This window comes from Phalacrocorax carbo, chromosome 3 (genome assembly GCF_963921805.1).
Source record: "Phalacrocorax carbo chromosome 3, bPhaCar2.1, whole genome shotgun sequence".
Classification (NCBI taxonomy): Eukaryota; Metazoa; Chordata; class Aves; order Suliformes; family Phalacrocoracidae; genus Phalacrocorax; species Phalacrocorax carbo.
In genome coordinates this window covers 90931656-90949854 of record NC_087515.1, presented here as the reverse complement: position 1 = coordinate 90949854, position 18199 = coordinate 90931656, and the positions used below count along the sequence as shown (strand labels likewise).

General features: G+C 40.1%; 1 protein-coding gene across 1 annotated transcript in view; it reads right to left on the bottom strand.

Moving 5' to 3' along the window:
- ME1 (malic enzyme 1) overlaps nucleotides 1–18199 on the bottom strand; it is a 183742-nt gene that overhangs the window by 21490 nt on the left and 144053 nt on the right. The window contains exons 8-9 of the mRNA XM_064447717.1: nucleotides 10096–10193; nucleotides 8207–8320 (exon numbers count right to left, since the gene is read on the bottom strand). Of these exons, the coding sequence (XP_064303787.1) occupies nucleotides 8207–8320; nucleotides 10096–10193 (212 nt within the window). The remainder of the gene's footprint in view (nucleotides 1–8206; nucleotides 8321–10095; nucleotides 10194–18199) is intronic.

Below are 18199 nucleotides of genomic sequence, written 5' to 3'. Positions count from 1 at the left end.
CATTATGTATGAAAGGTCTTTGGCAATCCTAAAATGTCTATACTCCCTCATGGATAAGAGCCATTGTAGTAGGCGTTATTCTGCGGCTGGCCAAGACCGAGCCCATCAGTGATGGTGGTAGCGCCTCTGGAATTACGTATGTAAGAAGGGCGAAAACAAACTGCGCAAGGGAAACTACAGCTAGAGACAGAGTGAGAATATGTGAGAGAAACAACCCTGCAGACACCAAGGTCAGTGATGAAGGAAGGGGAGGAGGGGCTCCAGGAGCCGGAGCAGAGATTCCCCTGCAGCCCATGGGGAAGACCATGGTGAGGCAGGCTGTTCCCCTGCAGCCCATGGAGGTTAATGGTGGAGCAGATACCCACTGGCAGCCCGTGGAGGACCCCACGCCAGAGCAGGTGGATGCCCAAAGGAGGCTGTGACCCTGTGGGAAGCCAGCACTGGACAGGCTCCTGGCAGGCCCTGTGCATCCATGGAGAGAGAGAAGCCCACGCTGCAGCAGGTTTGCTGGCAGGACTTGTGACCCCGTGGGGGACCCACGCTGGAGCAGGGGAAGACTGTGAGGAGCCCTCCCCCTGGGGAGGAAGGAGCGGCAGAAACAACGTGTGATGAACTGACCACAACCCCCATTCCCCATCGCCCTGCACTGCTGGGGAGGGAGGAGGTAGAAAAAATGGGGAGTGAAGTTGAGCCTGCCAAAGAGGGGGGGAGGGTAAGGTGAAAGTGTTTTTTTAAGATTTGGTTTTATTCCTTACTCTGATTTGATTGGTCATACATTAAACTAATTTCCCCAAGTCAAGTCTGTTTTGCCCGTGAGGGTAATCGGTGTGTGATCTCTCCCTGTCCTTATCTCAACTCACAAGCCTTTTGTTATATCTTCTCTCCTCTGCCCAGCTGAGGAGGGGGAGTGATAGAGTGGCTTTGGTGGGCACCTGGTGTCCAGCCAGGGTCAACCCACCACATAGGACTCGGTAATTAATAATTTTATTAAAAACTGTTTGTGTTTTGGATTTGAACTGAAAGCAGTTCTTAGTTTAAGGGAGGGTTCTTAAGTTTTTAGTTTTAGTGGCTAATCAACAGCACAGGATCAGGCTTCAAGCAAATGTACATCACAGTTTCCACAGAAAGTTACTCATATCATCGTCTTATATAACTAAATTGAGGCTCAGATAACAAACAAAAATGACCCATCAATAAAACCCTGAGAAAATTAATAGAAAACAGCTGTAAAAACAGGAGACCAGACTGCACAGCAGACATCTATATGGGATATTACAAATCAGGAGGCAAATCTTAACAAGCACCACCAATGCGAGGTTTAATGCCATTGCCTGTTTGAGCTGGTCCTGCCAGGGCTGCTTCAGAACCAGGGCTTAAGAGCAGAGCAGCTTAATGTCAGTGAGGTGAGAGAGGCAGGGCTGGAAGCTCTCCAAGATTTGGTCTTTCCATCAGCTGGGAGGCAGCTGAGAACAAGCCACAGCACCCTGATGACTGCACTGTCCCACATTAGAGGCAGTGCTGGCACTCATCCCGTCTCACAACCAGGGAGGCACAAATCTATTTATATAAACACTTGCCTCCATTTGACTGTGTCAACTGCGGCTTATTTAAACAAGAGAACAGAGATCAGTACACAGATAAATTAATAAATTCATCTGAGGTTCTTAAATACTGAAGACATGAGAACCACAAAAGACATGAGAACTGTAGCCCAAAAAGCAAAGCGGTCCATTGGTAAGTCGAGTATTTCCAAGTGCAAAATGTTTTGGTTTTACTTGCATGTTTCCTGTGAGTTCCCTATTGCAGAGTTAGGAGGAAACAAAAATTAAAAGAAGTTGTTAAAGCATCAAGGAAGAAGGGGAAAGAAAAAGGATGTGGTTAAGAGTCATGGGAGAAGGCGGTGAAACATCTCCCTTGGGAAATGATCTCTACATGGCTTCTTGTCTCTTTCCATCATTCTACATCACAAGTAAATCCATGGTCTAAAGGTTGTTGATGAACCATCTGGAGGGCTCTAGGCAGGGACTGTAGACAGCACTAGGAGCAGAGGGACCTCTGTGGGGAGTCCCCCAGAGCATGGAAGGGAAGGGACAGGAGAGGCCGCCCTCTCTAGCCAGAACTCCAGGAGAGTATCGGTTATGAGGAGCCAAAAAAACCCCCGTGGAGGTATGGATATGGACTCACTGGTCAGGAGTTACTGAAGCCCAAGGGCTTGCGGGTGACAGGCACTCCTGCGCAACCTCATTTAGGAACCAAAAAGCAGAGACAGACAAGCCCTCCCAAATCCCCATACTGGGGCCCTAATTATGAAGTGACTGTGCCTCCTGATCAGGCCCATCACCTAACACCTAAAGGTGAAGAAAGCAGATTAAAACCAGATGAGGCAACCTGGACACAGAATTAATAAACAGTTTGTTGCCAACCGTGTCAAAAACCACAACGTTTTTAGGCAGTAATATCATAATGTTTGGCAGTAAATCATACTACTGAGGGAAGAAATGTAATTCTGGTGGTGACTTTAAAACACATTGTTAGAAGATTAGGGCTGTTTATTTAGGTCCTATAAAATACCCTTTCCATGTAAATAAGAACACATGGTTAACAGGCAGGACAAAATTTGTAAAGACAATTATTTCAAGAAGATAAGATCTGAGAAGCAGAGCAAGTCAGGAACCCACAGAACAGAACCAAAATGGGGCAAAACCATCATTCATTTCAATAACACAGCAAAAGAAATCATAAACCATCCAAATGAGGTCACCATGCCATCAATACTTCTAATGTACCTGGTCTCAAAGAGGAAACAGCCACCTGCTAACAAATTTAACACCCGAATTTTTGGTGGTGTCTCTTTTAGAGAAAATACTGTGGGTATTCCTTGAGCACACCCCACAAATATCCTTTTGCCTTCTCCTCACCCGTTTTCATATATTACTGCCCGAGTATGAACTCTTGCGGCATTACTCAGACAAATTAATGTCTTTGTTTCCTTTCTGCAAAACTTACACTTCATGTAGAACAAGATAAATGCAAGACAAAACTGCACAGATTAATTCCGCAGACATCAGAATAACAGAGAAAGCAAACAAGGATTGCTTCATTAGGATAGTACATGAGTAAAATAAGGCAGAAACTGCTTTAAGCAATTGTGGCACCTTGGAGGTACCCAAAACGTTGCATCTTTGCTGAGACACAAAGCAGTTTTTTGGCCAGAAAAGTCATAGCCAGTTGCAGTTACCCATAAATGAACTGATCAAGGAGAAAAGTAAAGAGAATAACTGACTGTTGATAAAAAGCATGCTAGAAATAATTAAAAGTTAGCAGAAGAGGCAGATGTGTAATATTAAGTGGTATATACAAGTTAACATTAAAACCATTATCAAATTAGTATCTAGAATGAAATCCAAACCTTTTAAAAAAGCTATTATTGCTAAAAAATAAGAAAATTCAGTAACAATCAGACAGTCAATATGGAAATGAATCCCATCCTAAGATACTTGATTGTGAGCTCTAAATGCCCTTTCCTATATTATAGGAACAGGAGCAACCACACCTATATGGCACTGAAATTCATCTAGCCGTCCTAAATGTCCTCCTTTCTCTTCATCATTCTCTAAGCAAAGATTGAACTATGTATGTATCCAGCTTTGACCAAACCATGAGCTTTAATCAGGGTCATAGCCACTACCAGTTAATTGGTTGTGAGGACCTTTCCAAATAAGATAGGGGATATTCAAACGGGGGAAGGAGGAAAGAAAATGAAAACATTTTAGAGGATCATCTACAGGATTAACTGGGTATCTCCATTCTAATTATTTAGGACCACACAAACTGGTAAATTTTTGGGGTCTGTATCAGTCCTCTTACAAAGACCAATATTCTGATGCCTTCAACTATCAGACCTCAACTGACATTCTTGTTCTTGCCATTCAGTTTGGGCTTCACTCAGATGATCTGAAGTCTTACAGGGGTTAAGATTACACACCTAATGGACATTTAAAATACAAAGCACTCTATTAGACACACATATTACTGTGCTGAACTAGAAAGCATAGAGTACAAAACTGTCAAAGTGAATTGCGCCATGTTGAGGTACTCTAAAACTACGGATGATATTCATCCCTGTGTGAGGGAGCTTCATTTGTACACTGGAGATTATATGGTATACAAAAATCTAATGCTGTCTTGCAAATTAGATAAACTTCACCACAAGAGAAGCATGTTTGGCAGCCCAGGAACCCTCTCATCAGCTGTCATCCACCCTCAGCAGAGGAGCATCAATTCTTGGCAGAGGGTGGGGGTTTCTACTGAGTCCCTTTAAATATTAAAAATGCCTTATTATTTGCACTATATTCCTAGGCAGTTCCAAGAATCATCTTGCCTATCACCCTACCCTGTTCTTGGTGTTGCCTTTAAAAAAATTAAAAAAAAGAAAAAAGCAGCACTGGCAGCATGTTACTATGACAATGGTGAACCTCATGAACATCCCAATACTGTTTATCACTTTCTGCCTCTTCTCAGCTACTTGACACAAAAGAGTTTACCATCTTTAAAGTTCATGGGTGAAGATTTGGCCACTGATATAGGTAAGCATGGCACTATGGCAGCTTTAAAGAAGACAAAAAATATGTTCACCACACATCACATATTTATGTATATTTGTGTAATTAACAGAAAAAAATGGGAGCACTGAGAATATGGGAAAGAAAAGGAATGTGGGAGACATTACCCATCAGTGTGTTCATATAGGTAAATATCTATTCATTCATCAGACATAATGTGACAATGTGACAGAATTCAGAAATTCAGAAATTAAAGATGAGTCCCAACTGCTTAATCTCCAAGTCCACTAGAGTGCAAAAGCAACTTTAAAAGTGTCTTTTAATTAAAGATGAAAACTTCCATGTGAATGCGCTGGGATACTTAAGGACAGGCATTTCAAAAGGAGTGATCTCTCTTTCAAGGAGTCAAGTCATACAGTTCAATTGGCAAAATTCCAATGGTGTGATCTGCAAACCTTCCTCACCCACCTTTGGAGAAAAAAAAAATTTTGAAAGGTGAAAGCACACCCAACAGATTAAAAAACACCTCGAGAACCCTAAAACAACATGAACAACATTTTAAGGTCTCTAGAATGAAATAGAGAACACAACTACAGACAGTATAACAAACATAGCCTTCATGACCAGCTCTTTCACCACAACATAGCAGAAGAGTTGGTCATCAGACTTGGTTTAATGCAAAAAGATGGTTCCCAGGGGAAAAGAAAAAAAATATTAACAGGAAAATGAGAACACAGCTGCACTTGTACAATTAAAAAGCCACAAAGGAAAAATCAGCTACAAAAGCCTGGTAAGTGACTTCGTGGCAGCTTTCGGGGTGGGGGAAGAAGAAAAAGGTAGAAACTGTTTGCAGTCAGGTCATCAGAAGTCCAAGGTTATTTTTCTTTGGTTTGCACTGGTTAAAATACTACAGAAAGTAGATTAAAGGAGAAACAATGTTTGAATCTATAATCGTGGATTGCAAAACAAATGATCGAAGGACAGCACAGAATAAAAATGATGTAAAAATTAGTTTAGTTGGACAGAGTAATTGCAGAGTCTTCAGAGAGGTCTCCCTGCTTCAAGTAAAACTCTTTTGATCCGGTAGTTTTTGATGGGGCAAATTTTAAGGGACTCTTATTGAACAGGTTTCCATTGATACACCTCCTTAGTAGTAAGAAATACAATTCAGTTTAGTTTATGCAAAACTCGGTCAACTGGTGATCTATGCTGTGGCTTGGCAAATCTTATCTTTGCAATAATGAAAAGGTTTCTAGCAATAGAGTCCTTCCCATTGCACAGCTTTCTCACAAATCCTCCTCGTTTTACTTCTCTTATCTCATTTCTAAGAGTTTGAAAAGTCTTTCAAGTCTTGCAGCACTTTTCTGCAATCAGCTAAAGACAAAATAATTTCCTAGGCAGACCTAAAGTACAGCATTCTCTCTCAGGCATGAAAAAAAGGAAAAGGAACATCTTAATTATTTACTTGCTGTACATATGACTTCCCAGCAGTTAAATATCAAGCTTCAAGAGGATTACACGGTATTCATGGTATTTTCTTTTGAGGGGAGGGGTGGGGGGAACGGGACATTTCGGTGCAGAAGAAAGCCAAGAGAGCACCACAGAGCTCTAGACCAAGGACAGGTTTCCTTACGCCCAGCTCAGGCCTCGCACTGAAGTATCTCCAGCTTCTAGGTCCAGCGGACTCTGCACTCAAACACACCGCAGCAGTAAGCGCCCACCCATTCTCAAGCCCTCCAGGACAGCCAGACAGGGAGACTGGTGCTCCTATGTCTTCCAGGAACACCAGCAGCAACCCAAAACGCGCACAGTTGGCTCCCACTGCTTGTGTCAACATCTGGCCACAAGTTCAGTCCTAATCTGTCTCAGACAGCTGTTATGTCTGGCTATCATGAACAGTTCGCAAATATACTCTGGGCAGGACATGAAATTCGGTGGACTGCTTTTTGGACAAAACCCAAATTAAAGCTCCATCAAGAAGAAAAAGCAGAGGAAAGGAACTTAGAGGCTGTGTAAGACACTGATTGGTTCTGGCCCCACTTGAGAGCGCTGAAGCTAGAAGGTGGTGAGGAAAGAATACAGCCATCGAGTCACTAAAAATTTAGAAACTGTGAAAGGAATTAATCGCTGCGTACCAAGAGCAACAACCCAATTTCTCGGCTGACTAGCAAATTAACAGCAAGAGGTGTAAAAGAAGCAGGAAAAGGAAACGAGCAGGATAGAAGAAAGGATGGTTAACCACCTTGGCTGGATGGACACACAGCTGAGACCTGTCTTATTGCTTCAGGGTTGTGAAGTTCCTATACTTCTGCCCCTGTCAGTTTGTTTCCTTAACACCACTAGGCGATTATTTTAGTTCAATTGCGCTATTTGATAATCCCAGTCTCTGTGGTGGAGGATACTGTGCAACACACCATTCTTCTTAGGCACCCTGTAGGTTTCAACAGCCACAAAAGATACACAAGCCTTCAGTCATCTGTGTTTGGATGAAAAAGCACTTTAAGATTATTAGATGAAAACCAAAAGGATTAAAAACACTCATTAAAACAAGCAAACAAAAATACGCCAGAAAAAAAAAATATCTGTGTCTCAGACAGTAGCAGATACCAGCATTCTTCTGCACATGATCAGGCTGCTTTTGTGCTTTCTGGCAAGGGATGTCCAGGATGACCATAGTAATACTTCCCCATCTCAACATCTGTGATCTTACTATTTTCCCTTTAACAGTATGAGTGAAAGGTGCTGTTCAATAAACCAACACAGATATTGACTGCAGAGTGCATGCTCCTGACGCAAAGGTATACGAACTACAAAAGATCCTAAATATTAGATAGCTAAAGAACACTGCACAAGAGTTCATTACCAACGAAGATGGCCGTAAGTACTGCTAACCAACAGGCAAGGTGAAAAAGCAAAGCCAACTGGCCTCTCATCTATTTCTTTAAGTAGCTCACAAACTATTAAATGCATAACCACCTTTTAAAACATACCAGTTTCTTTATTCTGGCACATGGAATTCATATGTTTCTTTATTTTGGCACACGGAGGGAATGAGGTAAGGGTGACTGACGAAGTCTCTCAGCAGCTTCAAATTCTGACCAGTGTTGATAGCACTGCAGACCACAACATCTGCAACATGAGCTGTATCACTGTGCATAGAAGCTCTTTGATGCAATATATCTCAGCTCTTGGAGGATGACATGCTTGCAACACCAGTAAAATATTCTTCAAAAATATTTTCGTTCCTTTAGAAAAATCCTTGAATGCTATCCTAATAATGTGTCTATATGCGTCTTTGTGCAAGATTGTGCAAACAAACAATAGTCGCATTAACATGGGAAATATTAAACCCACAAGTTGAACATTTCTTTCCTTACACATTTTTTAATGAACTCCTGAAAAATTCTCTTCATTATGTGCTCATCCCTAATAGAAACAGAGCAGGAACCCCAAGCGTAATCATGCCACACCCTGAAGTAACGTGGCAGTCTGTCATTCATTTAATACACTTTAGAAAAGAAAAACAGCTTGCTATGTCAAGAGGCATAAATTGTAGTTGCTTTCACAAAGAATAGGTGCTTGCCTTTATCTACAGACTGCAAATAACTGTCACGATATTTAAAGGAATGAGAAAATTGTATTACCTTTACTATTAACCCCTTTGAGTCAACCATCCATATCCTTTTGATAGCTGCATCTTTAGATACCCCTTCTTTTTCCATGGCCATAACAATGAGGTTTGCTATCCCCAGTGCAGCCTGAAGGAAAGAGAAGAAAAGTATTATACAAAACTAGAAATGAAAGAAAGCCCCTGCTCGCTTGTTTCCTCTACCCACTATTTTAGATGTTTCTTAATTTTATTTAACAATAAAACTTAGTTGTTGTTTTTTCATAAAGTAAACACTAATGAACTGTTGCTATCGTTTGGTAATTAGAAACCATAATGTAGATAAATAGTACAGATAAATCTTAAATCATATAGATAAATCATAGTATAGATAAATCTTAAGCTGGCATTTACAGTGTAGAGAGCATAATAAATGTTTAAACTCTAATGAAAAATGCTAAAGCTAACACTTATTCCACACAATCATCTCAGGATACATTAAATATTTTCCTTCTTTGAAATTTTATTTTGGTCATTAGATTTTTTTTTTTTAAATTTAAAACTAAAGGAAACCACACTCGGCATGCCAGAAAGGGGAACGCAGTTCTAAAAGATTTCTTTGGTCTTATCTTTTTTTTAAAATGTCCATCAAGAATGTAAGTCTCCTTTTACCTACTGTTCATGTGTTTTGTAACTCTAGACTTGGCTGTGCTCCCAGTGAAAGCAGGGGCGAGAAAAATCCACTTATCAATATTTTGCTGAAACATGAATCATCCTTACTGGATTTTATAATATTTCATCCAACAGATCAAATGTCCTACAGGTACAGATTGAAAAACAGGCCACAAAATGAGCCAACAGACCACTCAGTATTTCTGATTACCATCTGATATACATATTTATGGGGTTGATTCAGTTTCTTGTTCTTCCTTATTCAGTTTCACTAAGAATCAAGTGAGTTTCCCCTTTTTCACTTAAGAAATAAGTAGTTTTATCAGGAATGAGCTCCCATGGCAGGGATGATATCTACCATGATATCTTTGCAGCAACTGGCACGCTGAATACCAATGAAAAGACAAACATTAAACCATACACGCGTCTGTCTGTTGAACACAGAGCAAAACCAGGGGAAGGACCTTCAGAGAGATGGACAGTCTTAATGTGCAAAGGCATTGCCATGCCAGATATGGACGCAAGTCGTTCTGAAAAGTACAGACCCGATCTCAGTGGCGCCAAATATTGAATCAAATTAAAGATATCAGGATTACACAAAGCTGGATTAGTATACTGCACCTATAGGGGGGTCTGGTGACCATGAATAATATTTTTAAGAAGCCTGCATGGGGCTGTAGACGTCATACAAGAGATGACAGCTAGCCACACTGTAGACAAGTACAACCTTCACTTGTGTGTCAGTGGCTTAGAAATTTATACTGAAAAATCAGTATCAAAAAATAATGTGCACAAAAATCTTCAGAAATGGATGATCTCAACATACAGAATACTGAAAAACTGTATTTAATGCAGGAAAAATCAAGAGGGCACTGCTTCTTACTAAAACACTGACTCCGGTAAATACACTTTATTTCATTTTCCTAAGGTGGCCTGATATATTTCTTCATCTGTCCAAAAAGTTTTGTTTGTTTATATTAAGAGCAGTTCAATAATGTACAGCTGAAGAGCTAAAACCTGAAGTTTTAAAAAGAGAACAGATCTTTGCAAAATGTCTTACGAAAAATATGAGGCTTGACCTGGTGATCCAAGATTTTTCAGGAAATTCACATTTGATTTAAGAACAAAATTTCAGCAGGTGTTAGTGATCATTCTACCCATTTAATCTTCTTGTTAATTGGATACATATAACTTGATTATATACTAAGAAAAATCTCTATAGTACAATTTTTCCTGATGTATAAAAATACATACCTCTCCAGCTCCCTGGAACAACACTGTGTGATCTGATAACCTGTTCTTGGTGATACGCAGAGCTGCGAGAAGACCTGCAACAGCCACAGATGCAGTTCCTGAAATAGAAAAATGAATATATTTGGTTATTCTGGAAATAATTACAAAGCATTACATTTTATATAATTCCACAGTGTCTTTCGGCTAAAAGATTCACGTACTTAGGGTAGTAAGAAAAAGTTCAGTGGAACTGAAGTTTGCTCTATTTTATTCTTATGAAAATTAAATGTGAGTGGTAATATCTTCGGAGTAACATTAAATATGATTGACTGAATCTACTGGATAGGCATAATGTCTGGGGCATTTCAGCTATTACAAAATATATTGCTTATGACCTTTTTCAGAAACAAAGGGTGTGAGAGCCCAGACAGAAGGGTTCTGAAGGACCCCAGATACTGAAAATTAAGATACTTGTTTCATTCTTCAAATAGATACACTTCAAATACAGTAAAATACTCGACTAAAAACTTTACTTCTCATGGGGAGGTTGTCAGAGTAGAAGAGCAAACTGAACAGGGAAGCTAAGCTAGCTGAAAGAGTAAGGCCAGCTTATTTAAGACACCGACTGTCCTACTGCATCTGAAAGCCCTCAGGACTCCAGCCCGCTGTGAAAGGGGTTCCAGCTTACAAACACCTAAAACACTGGAAGTACCTTTTAAATCTGTCTTTATGCCACACAGGGAAATAGCCTAACATTTAGTTTTATGATTTCTCCTGTGGAGGCCTTTCTTCTCCAAATCAGAACCAAAACGAATAAGATACCTGTCTGTCTTTGAATTGAAAGATTTTGATCCTCATCATGAGAAACACCTATTAATAAAAAGTAGGACAATGAAGGGATCTCAGCAGGTATCTAGCCCAAACCTGTTCACAATGGCAGGATCAACCATACCTCTGTGACTTCTGACACATCTTTGTCTAACTTGTTCCTAATGTCTTCTCTTGAATACCCGTATGATCTCCTCAGCAAGCTATTCCAGTGCTTCAATATACTTTTTGTTGAAAATTTCAAATATAAATGTTTTTTTCTTCTTCTTCTATTTTGGCCTGTTGTCTTATCTACCACTGGAAAACCTGTTCTCTTCTCTTTGCAACAAGACATGTATTATATTTGAAGACTAAAGGTGTCCCAACCTCTTCCACCAATGTGGTGGCACAATCCCAATCCTTCCACTCTTTCAGAAAGTTATGTTTTCTAAAACACTTAGCACTCATTTCTCTCTGCTGGACTTTATCCATTTGTTTCTTATCTTTCTTGAATTGCAGCACCCAAATCTATACACAACTGTGCAGCCGAATCATTGGCACTGCTGATTCCAGCTGTCAGCTTCTGTCATGCTGAAGAAAGTTGTAGTTAGTCACCAGGACCTGGTATCCGGCTCTTCCGATCCAGAGATCAGTTAGTCCTTCTCCCCAGCAAAGCCTACTGGAGGGAGAAGGCCTTCTTTTATGGATTACTGAATTCAGGTAACAAGCTTGTATTTTTCACAAACTATCATTGTCACTAAAGCCCAGGCGCAAGGTGGACCAAAAAAGACAGTCGGACTCTTTATTCCTGCAAGGAACTTGGATCCATTAAATACTGGAAAAAAGAAAAACTGAGAAAGTTCATCAGTTTTCAACAAGTTCACAGAACCCATAAAGACATCCTGTGGATGGGGATATGGTGGTGAGGTAGATGATGCCAGCAGGAAAGTTGTGCTCAATATGTCTTTTTAGGGGAGATTCCAAAGAACCGATAGCAGGCTGCCCCTTGTTCAGTTCAAGGAGTAAGAACTGAATTCTTTCTTCTCCAGGCAGCGGCTGCCATGGGCTGACCCAAGCAAACCAAAGATGAAGCCATAAAGGATTTTGAGAAGCCTGCAAGAACTTACAAGGAGATCTGCTGGCTCCTACAATTCTGTTCCTGATCGCCACAGCCCTAACTCCAATTGTCTAAAAGCCACCTTGTTGCTTTTGCGAGGAGAATTCACATTGCTACTGATTTTTCCTTCAGAAGAAGTGTGAAATAGGTATGACCAGCCCTCCAAAAGCTCTTGGCCCAGAATCTGCACATTGGATATTTGCCCTCAATGTGCAGCTCCCCTGAAGGATGTACTTTTGCTATTCACAAGTGTACTTTCTCATAAGCAAGGCAAAGCTTAAAGCTGAGAATGCAGTAATCTCTACATTAAACTCAAGGAGATGCTCAGAACAGGTATTTATATTGCAGGCACACAGACCATTAAGGTTCAAATACATGTAGCTAAGGATCCAAAAGAACAGAAGTAGTAAGAAGCCTGGTACTGGGTAAAGTTCTCCTTAAAAGACATCATTTGGGTGTTGAAGGCTGGGTTTGAATCTGTGGTTTATAGGTAGGATCATGAGCTTCACAAATGGTTACTTTTTCAGAAAAAAAAGGTAACGCTTAGTAAAATTTAATAACACGTTTTAGTTAGAAAGTCCCTTAGAAAGTCACTTTTTGAGGTAAATCCACCTGAACAGTTCTAAAATGTGTCTTTAGAACTAAAACGTTGTTACGTGCTTTTGATTATGACTTTTCCCTTCAATCATCAGAAATACAGGACACCTTGTTCTCAGCCCACTTAATGCTTAGACCATACAAATTTGTAATTTTTAGTTATTTAGTCATTTTTATTAGCTGTTCTGAGAGCTGAGATCATTTACTCTCTTCCTCATTTCTAAATAGAAAAAAAAGTATCTAAAAAATGGTTCCTCTGAGGCACAGCTTCAGGAACAACAACTGTCGGGCTGAGACACTTCCACCCCACAGTATCCAAGAGCCAGCTTGTTTCTTTCCCAGATGAAATTAAGTCTTCCTCTGGTGAGTGCCAAATTGGCAAAGACCAAAAATGGCAAAAGAGAGAAGTCAGACCGTGCTCTCAGCTTCCCTTGGTACTCTCCCAAGCAATCCTCATGACTGGCAATAAAAAAATCCCATCCTCTCATTGGATGCCAATTTTTTCTTCTATTTTATATTACACAGCTGTGCTTGCAGGGGAGGAGGAGGAGGAAGCCTACATAACATGGCTTATTCCTAAGACCACTGATGTGGTACCCTGGAAAGGCTGAGCTGGAGCACTGTAAGGTCCTGTCTCCAGTTCTTGAAGACAGAAGTTGTGGCCACTGCAGCACCCTGCCCTCATCAGAGGGCTACTCAGAGCACCAGGAAAGCTGCTCTTCAAGCCGCTTTCTGGTGACAGAGACAAAATGAAACACTGTAGATTGATAATGAATAGGAATGCTGGGACCTTGCTTATCTTCGTGGCTGATGTGCTGTTGCTAGGTCTGTTAGCCAGAAAAAGGGACTACGATTAAGTATTACCAGTTGGGATACTTCTACAAACTGTTACAATACCATCTTCTGTTTTAAGGAAAAAGAAAATAAATGAAATATGAAACATTAATAAAACACTACATTGAATGTCAATAACATTTTGCGTTGATTATTCACACAGGATGAGTTATCATTACCTGTATGTTCATTACGAGGGCGATTCAGAACAAAGACTATAATGGCAATATATAGAGGCTTAAATATTGCATTTCTCACAAATCACGATTTGCACAAAAGAAAAAAAGGTGTTTTAAAAGTACTCCACATCAGTTTTATTCAGCCATTTGACCCTAAAAAGGATAATAACCCAGTTTATTAGATTACTGAACGCACTATCACTGCTGCTGGCAGCGGCTGTCATCACTTCTCGTCAGCAGCTTCCCTTACTCCTTCCTATTGAAAGGGGGGCACCGTCAGTGTGAATAGCGGATCTGTTTAACCGGAACTGCTCTGACTAACAGCATGACCTTAAATTTCACCCTGAATACTGACTCGAGTTTTTGAAAAGAATGAAAATGCAATTCACATCCATCTGCCAAAGCCTAACCACTTCTCACAGACATTACGAAGCAGGAACAGAATTTTGCTGCTTTTCTGTCATCACTATAGGAAGGAGAGAAATGGCTTCACCTCCCTGTCCCTCAGAGCACAGGTTAAATCCCTTGTGTGCAGAATAAGATAGACGTTGTTCACAGATTTGATTTTGAAAACCGATTCTATTTCCCCCAAATTCCTAGAAGAACCACCACATCAGGTTTAACAGAGGATATTTTTCTAAAGCAGTGTCAGCTGCTGTGACAGCAAACACTTCGTTCCACTCTTCTGGGAAGGCGAGTCAAATGTAAATATATGGTAGATGTAAAATTTCAAAATATACTGTTCTTTATCACATCTTTGTTTTCTGCCCAAGATTCTTTAGCCTGACTTGTTACTGTAAACTGTATGACTGAGCATGAATATATCAAAGGAGATCCTAGAGACCACGGCCTTTAAGGGTTGGCGCATTATAAATGCTTTGGAGCACAGAGTCTTCTTTCAGCAGATGGAACAATTGAAGAAAAAAAGGAGGGAAAAAAAGCCCCCAAACATGAGGAACAAGACCTTAATTTTTATTGGATGTAGTTTAATTTAAATTAGCGAGAAATGGCTTACAGCACTGAAGTATTTGTCCGTTACTTAAAGTTTCAAAAAATAAAATTTGTAATCAAGAATTAGCTGTTCCTTTATGTCATTTTCCCTACCTCATCTTAAAAAGCTAGTAAACAAGAACGGAAGAATTTCTGCAGCACATCCTAAAATCTGAGCTATTCATTCTGGACTAAAAGATTAGGAAGTGGTAAAAGTAAAATTCATCTTTCTCAATACACAGCATAATAGAAATCACATGTTAACACAGCCAGTCTTCCAAATAACACTGCACAGAGTGCCAGGGAAAAAATAAATCCATTCCGCTCTCCTACACTTACTGGGAAAAAAAGGTGAGAGTAAAGATCCGATCTAAAAGGTGTAATCTCAGTTGCTAGTGAGGCAAATGCTATGGCCGTGGGTAGTTCGAAAGAGCCCCATTTTAAGAGATGGGAGCTCCTTCTCCTTGCCACGAATGGGCTTTTCAAAGCTTTGTACACGCACTGCCCCGCTCTGCAGCTGCAGCAGGCAGGCAGTGCAAAGAGAGGGAAAGGCTCTAGTGAAGGAGAAATGGAGCCTTTTTGAAAAAAGCAACCATTTGGTATATTTGAGAAGGGATACAGGGTCCCAGCAGCACAGGGTGGCTGCGGCTGGGAGGTCGTCTGGTGCAAACCCCTTGCTCAAGCAGGGCCGCCTGGAGCTGGTGGCCCAGGAACATGGTAAGAGTGGATTTCTTTTTTTAACCCGTAATGAGCAAAAACTGAAACAGAAGAATGCTCGTACATACACGTATTGGTATATACACATGGAAAAGTATGTAAAAGCTCCAGTGGGGGATTTACTTGAAAGCTTACCAATTCCAATGTAAATTTACCACTGAGTAGCAGAAAGGTGATATCCTGAATATACTGCAAGAAAAAATATACTTCACATAACCCTACACTATATGTCTTAATAGGAATTTTTTTTTTAAAGTCTTTTATTTTAAAAATCCAAATGTCTTTTTCACCTGGAAGCAAATGTCACTTCACATTATGAAAGAGGTTTTCTACAGCTTGCACACAGTGTCAGAATTTGAGATATATGATATCAACGTATGAGCTATTACGTGTCATTCAGCTGTGCATTTTTTCAAATTCTTGGTCAGAGAATGAATTGGAAGCCCCATGCCTATCACAACCACAACAACGAACCCCAAACCTTCTTTACAATGTGATTTCAAGAACTGGAGTCTCCAGGTACCAAATATATAACATCCGATGTTAATGTTAAAAAGAATTAAATCTTAAAAAGGTGAACGCTTGTGACAGAGAAATTCTGATTTCTGAGGACGGCACTGACTTAACGTTAGATTGGTCATAACATAACTTCCAGGTATAATTTTCCTAATTATTCAAATGGCAGTCTGCTGAACATGTAGTGTGTATTTTAAATCAAACCACACACATAAGACGGAATAATAATCTTAAATTATACGTGCTCTACATTTTTATTTTAGGTCTGTTTCTTTTAATTAACTTTTGATGCAATTAAACAGCACAGCTGTTAAAAACTAATGACATCTAAGGTCATGATGGATACCAAAGTCAGTTCCAAACCAATGCAATCTCTCCATGTAAATATTTTTGTTGGCGTAAAATACAGGCTCCGTGTCCATAATGGAGGAACGCATTGCAACTGTGGGCACGGTGAAGCACAGCTAGAACACTAGAATAATAACTTACAGTCTTACACTGCATAGAGAAACATTTTATGTAGATTGGCTTATACTGCAGAAGTTTGTAATTTTCCATTGAGACAATTTTAAATTACAGGGGTGGGGGGGGAAAAATCAAAACAATTGAAATAATTGAAATAATTGGCCTGCATAGAGGCAGCAAGGCTAGAAAAATTTATGCCACTATTTCAGATTTATCTACATCAGCAATGACTACAACCAGCTACTATGTGGCAAGCTTTGAGACCTGTGTAAAAGAAATGCATGGCTTCTAAGATATGCAAACTTGCCTTAAGCCACCGACTGCGCTTGAGTAGCAAAAACTCTTTAACAGACACACCAAATCCGAGCTGGGCGTGGAGAGGGAGCGCTAGGGCACCCGGCTCTGCCCCAGCTGGGTTTGACGAAGGGCAGGCAGGTATGGCCTGAGCCAATCCCACCCGTGAGCGGGATTTCAGGCACTGCAATCCTGGACTTGTACCTAGGACTTCTTTAACTGATCTTCAGATATTTTTTTTCTAACATCCCCACAGCAGGGAAGGGAACAGGTTAGTTTCTCCAAGGGGATTTTCAACTCCTAAACCATGAATCCCAATCCTGCCTCCTCCCAGGGGTGGTCAAGCAGAGAACATCTTCCACTCTGATAAACGGCTTTGATTGGCAACACAAGCGTCAATTCTTCTTCTGGTACTGGTCCATTCCCAGGCAGGGGTTGAGGAGGTAAAAAAACCAAACCAAACCAAAAACAACCCCACAACTCATATCTTAAAGAAAATTCCACCCTGTCCTTATGACTCCTCCTTCCTAAATATATTGGAGATGAGCAAAGCTAGCAACCTGATGTAATTCAGGTATTTCTAAATGTTGTGAAGCTTGACATTAAAAATATTAATATTTCTCCCATATAGGAAATTATGATCAAAAAACCTCTGATTTTTAAAACGTTTTTCTAATAGTTAGAGAGAACCAGATAAAAGTATCTGTTTTGAACCCAAGGCTTTCACTGATTTCCAAAAAATCATATTCTGTATGTTTCAGAGGCTAAAAAAAACAAAAAAAAAAGGCAGCAAGCTGATTTGTGGTCAGATTAAAAACAAATAAGAATCCAAGGAAAAAAGTGAATATTTTCTCCCTAAAGCAGCATTACTGCTATTTGTTTGTAAAAAAATATTTTGAAAATACAAACACGAAGAAATTCACCACCCATCCAAAAGCTGAGATGCTTTCTAGAATCATAAAATAAGAGCAATTTTATTATACCAACACAGATTTATAGCAGTTGCTCAGAATCCTGTTCACCCTCCTTCCCAATTCCTTGAGTATGGAGAGGGGACACAGAAAAAGTTACAAAGCTTTTTACAAAGTAAAGGATGTGACCATGCTATGGCAGGGATGGAGACAAAACTGTTTCCAGAAATTCTTAACTATATCTTTAGGTGACCCTTAATTAGGCCAATCTTTAGTGGTTTTATAAGATCACTGTTTTGCAGACACTTTTTTCGAAACGCTCTGCAATGGCGTCAGTTCGGGGCGTGCTGACACCCTGCAAATAGCTGCGAGCTAACAGCAGACAACTGCACTTGTCCAAGTTACTACTTGCAAATGGGTATTCAGCTTGCCACATTTTCCTTACCTTTCATAGTTTCTGGCAGGACTCAGGATCGTATATTAGGGGTTTTTTAGATGTGAGGTACTTAAAGGTTGTCATTGCGTCACTAAGGTATATAGGAATCCTTTGTCTGGATATCCTGCGGCAGTAATAAAAGCCTCAAGCCCTTCCATGAAACATCTAAACATTTCTTTCGATCATTAAAGTAGCTTCAGCTTGACAAATATTTGGACTAGGAGAAACTATATTTCTAATATCACGTAAGCACTATCTTCAG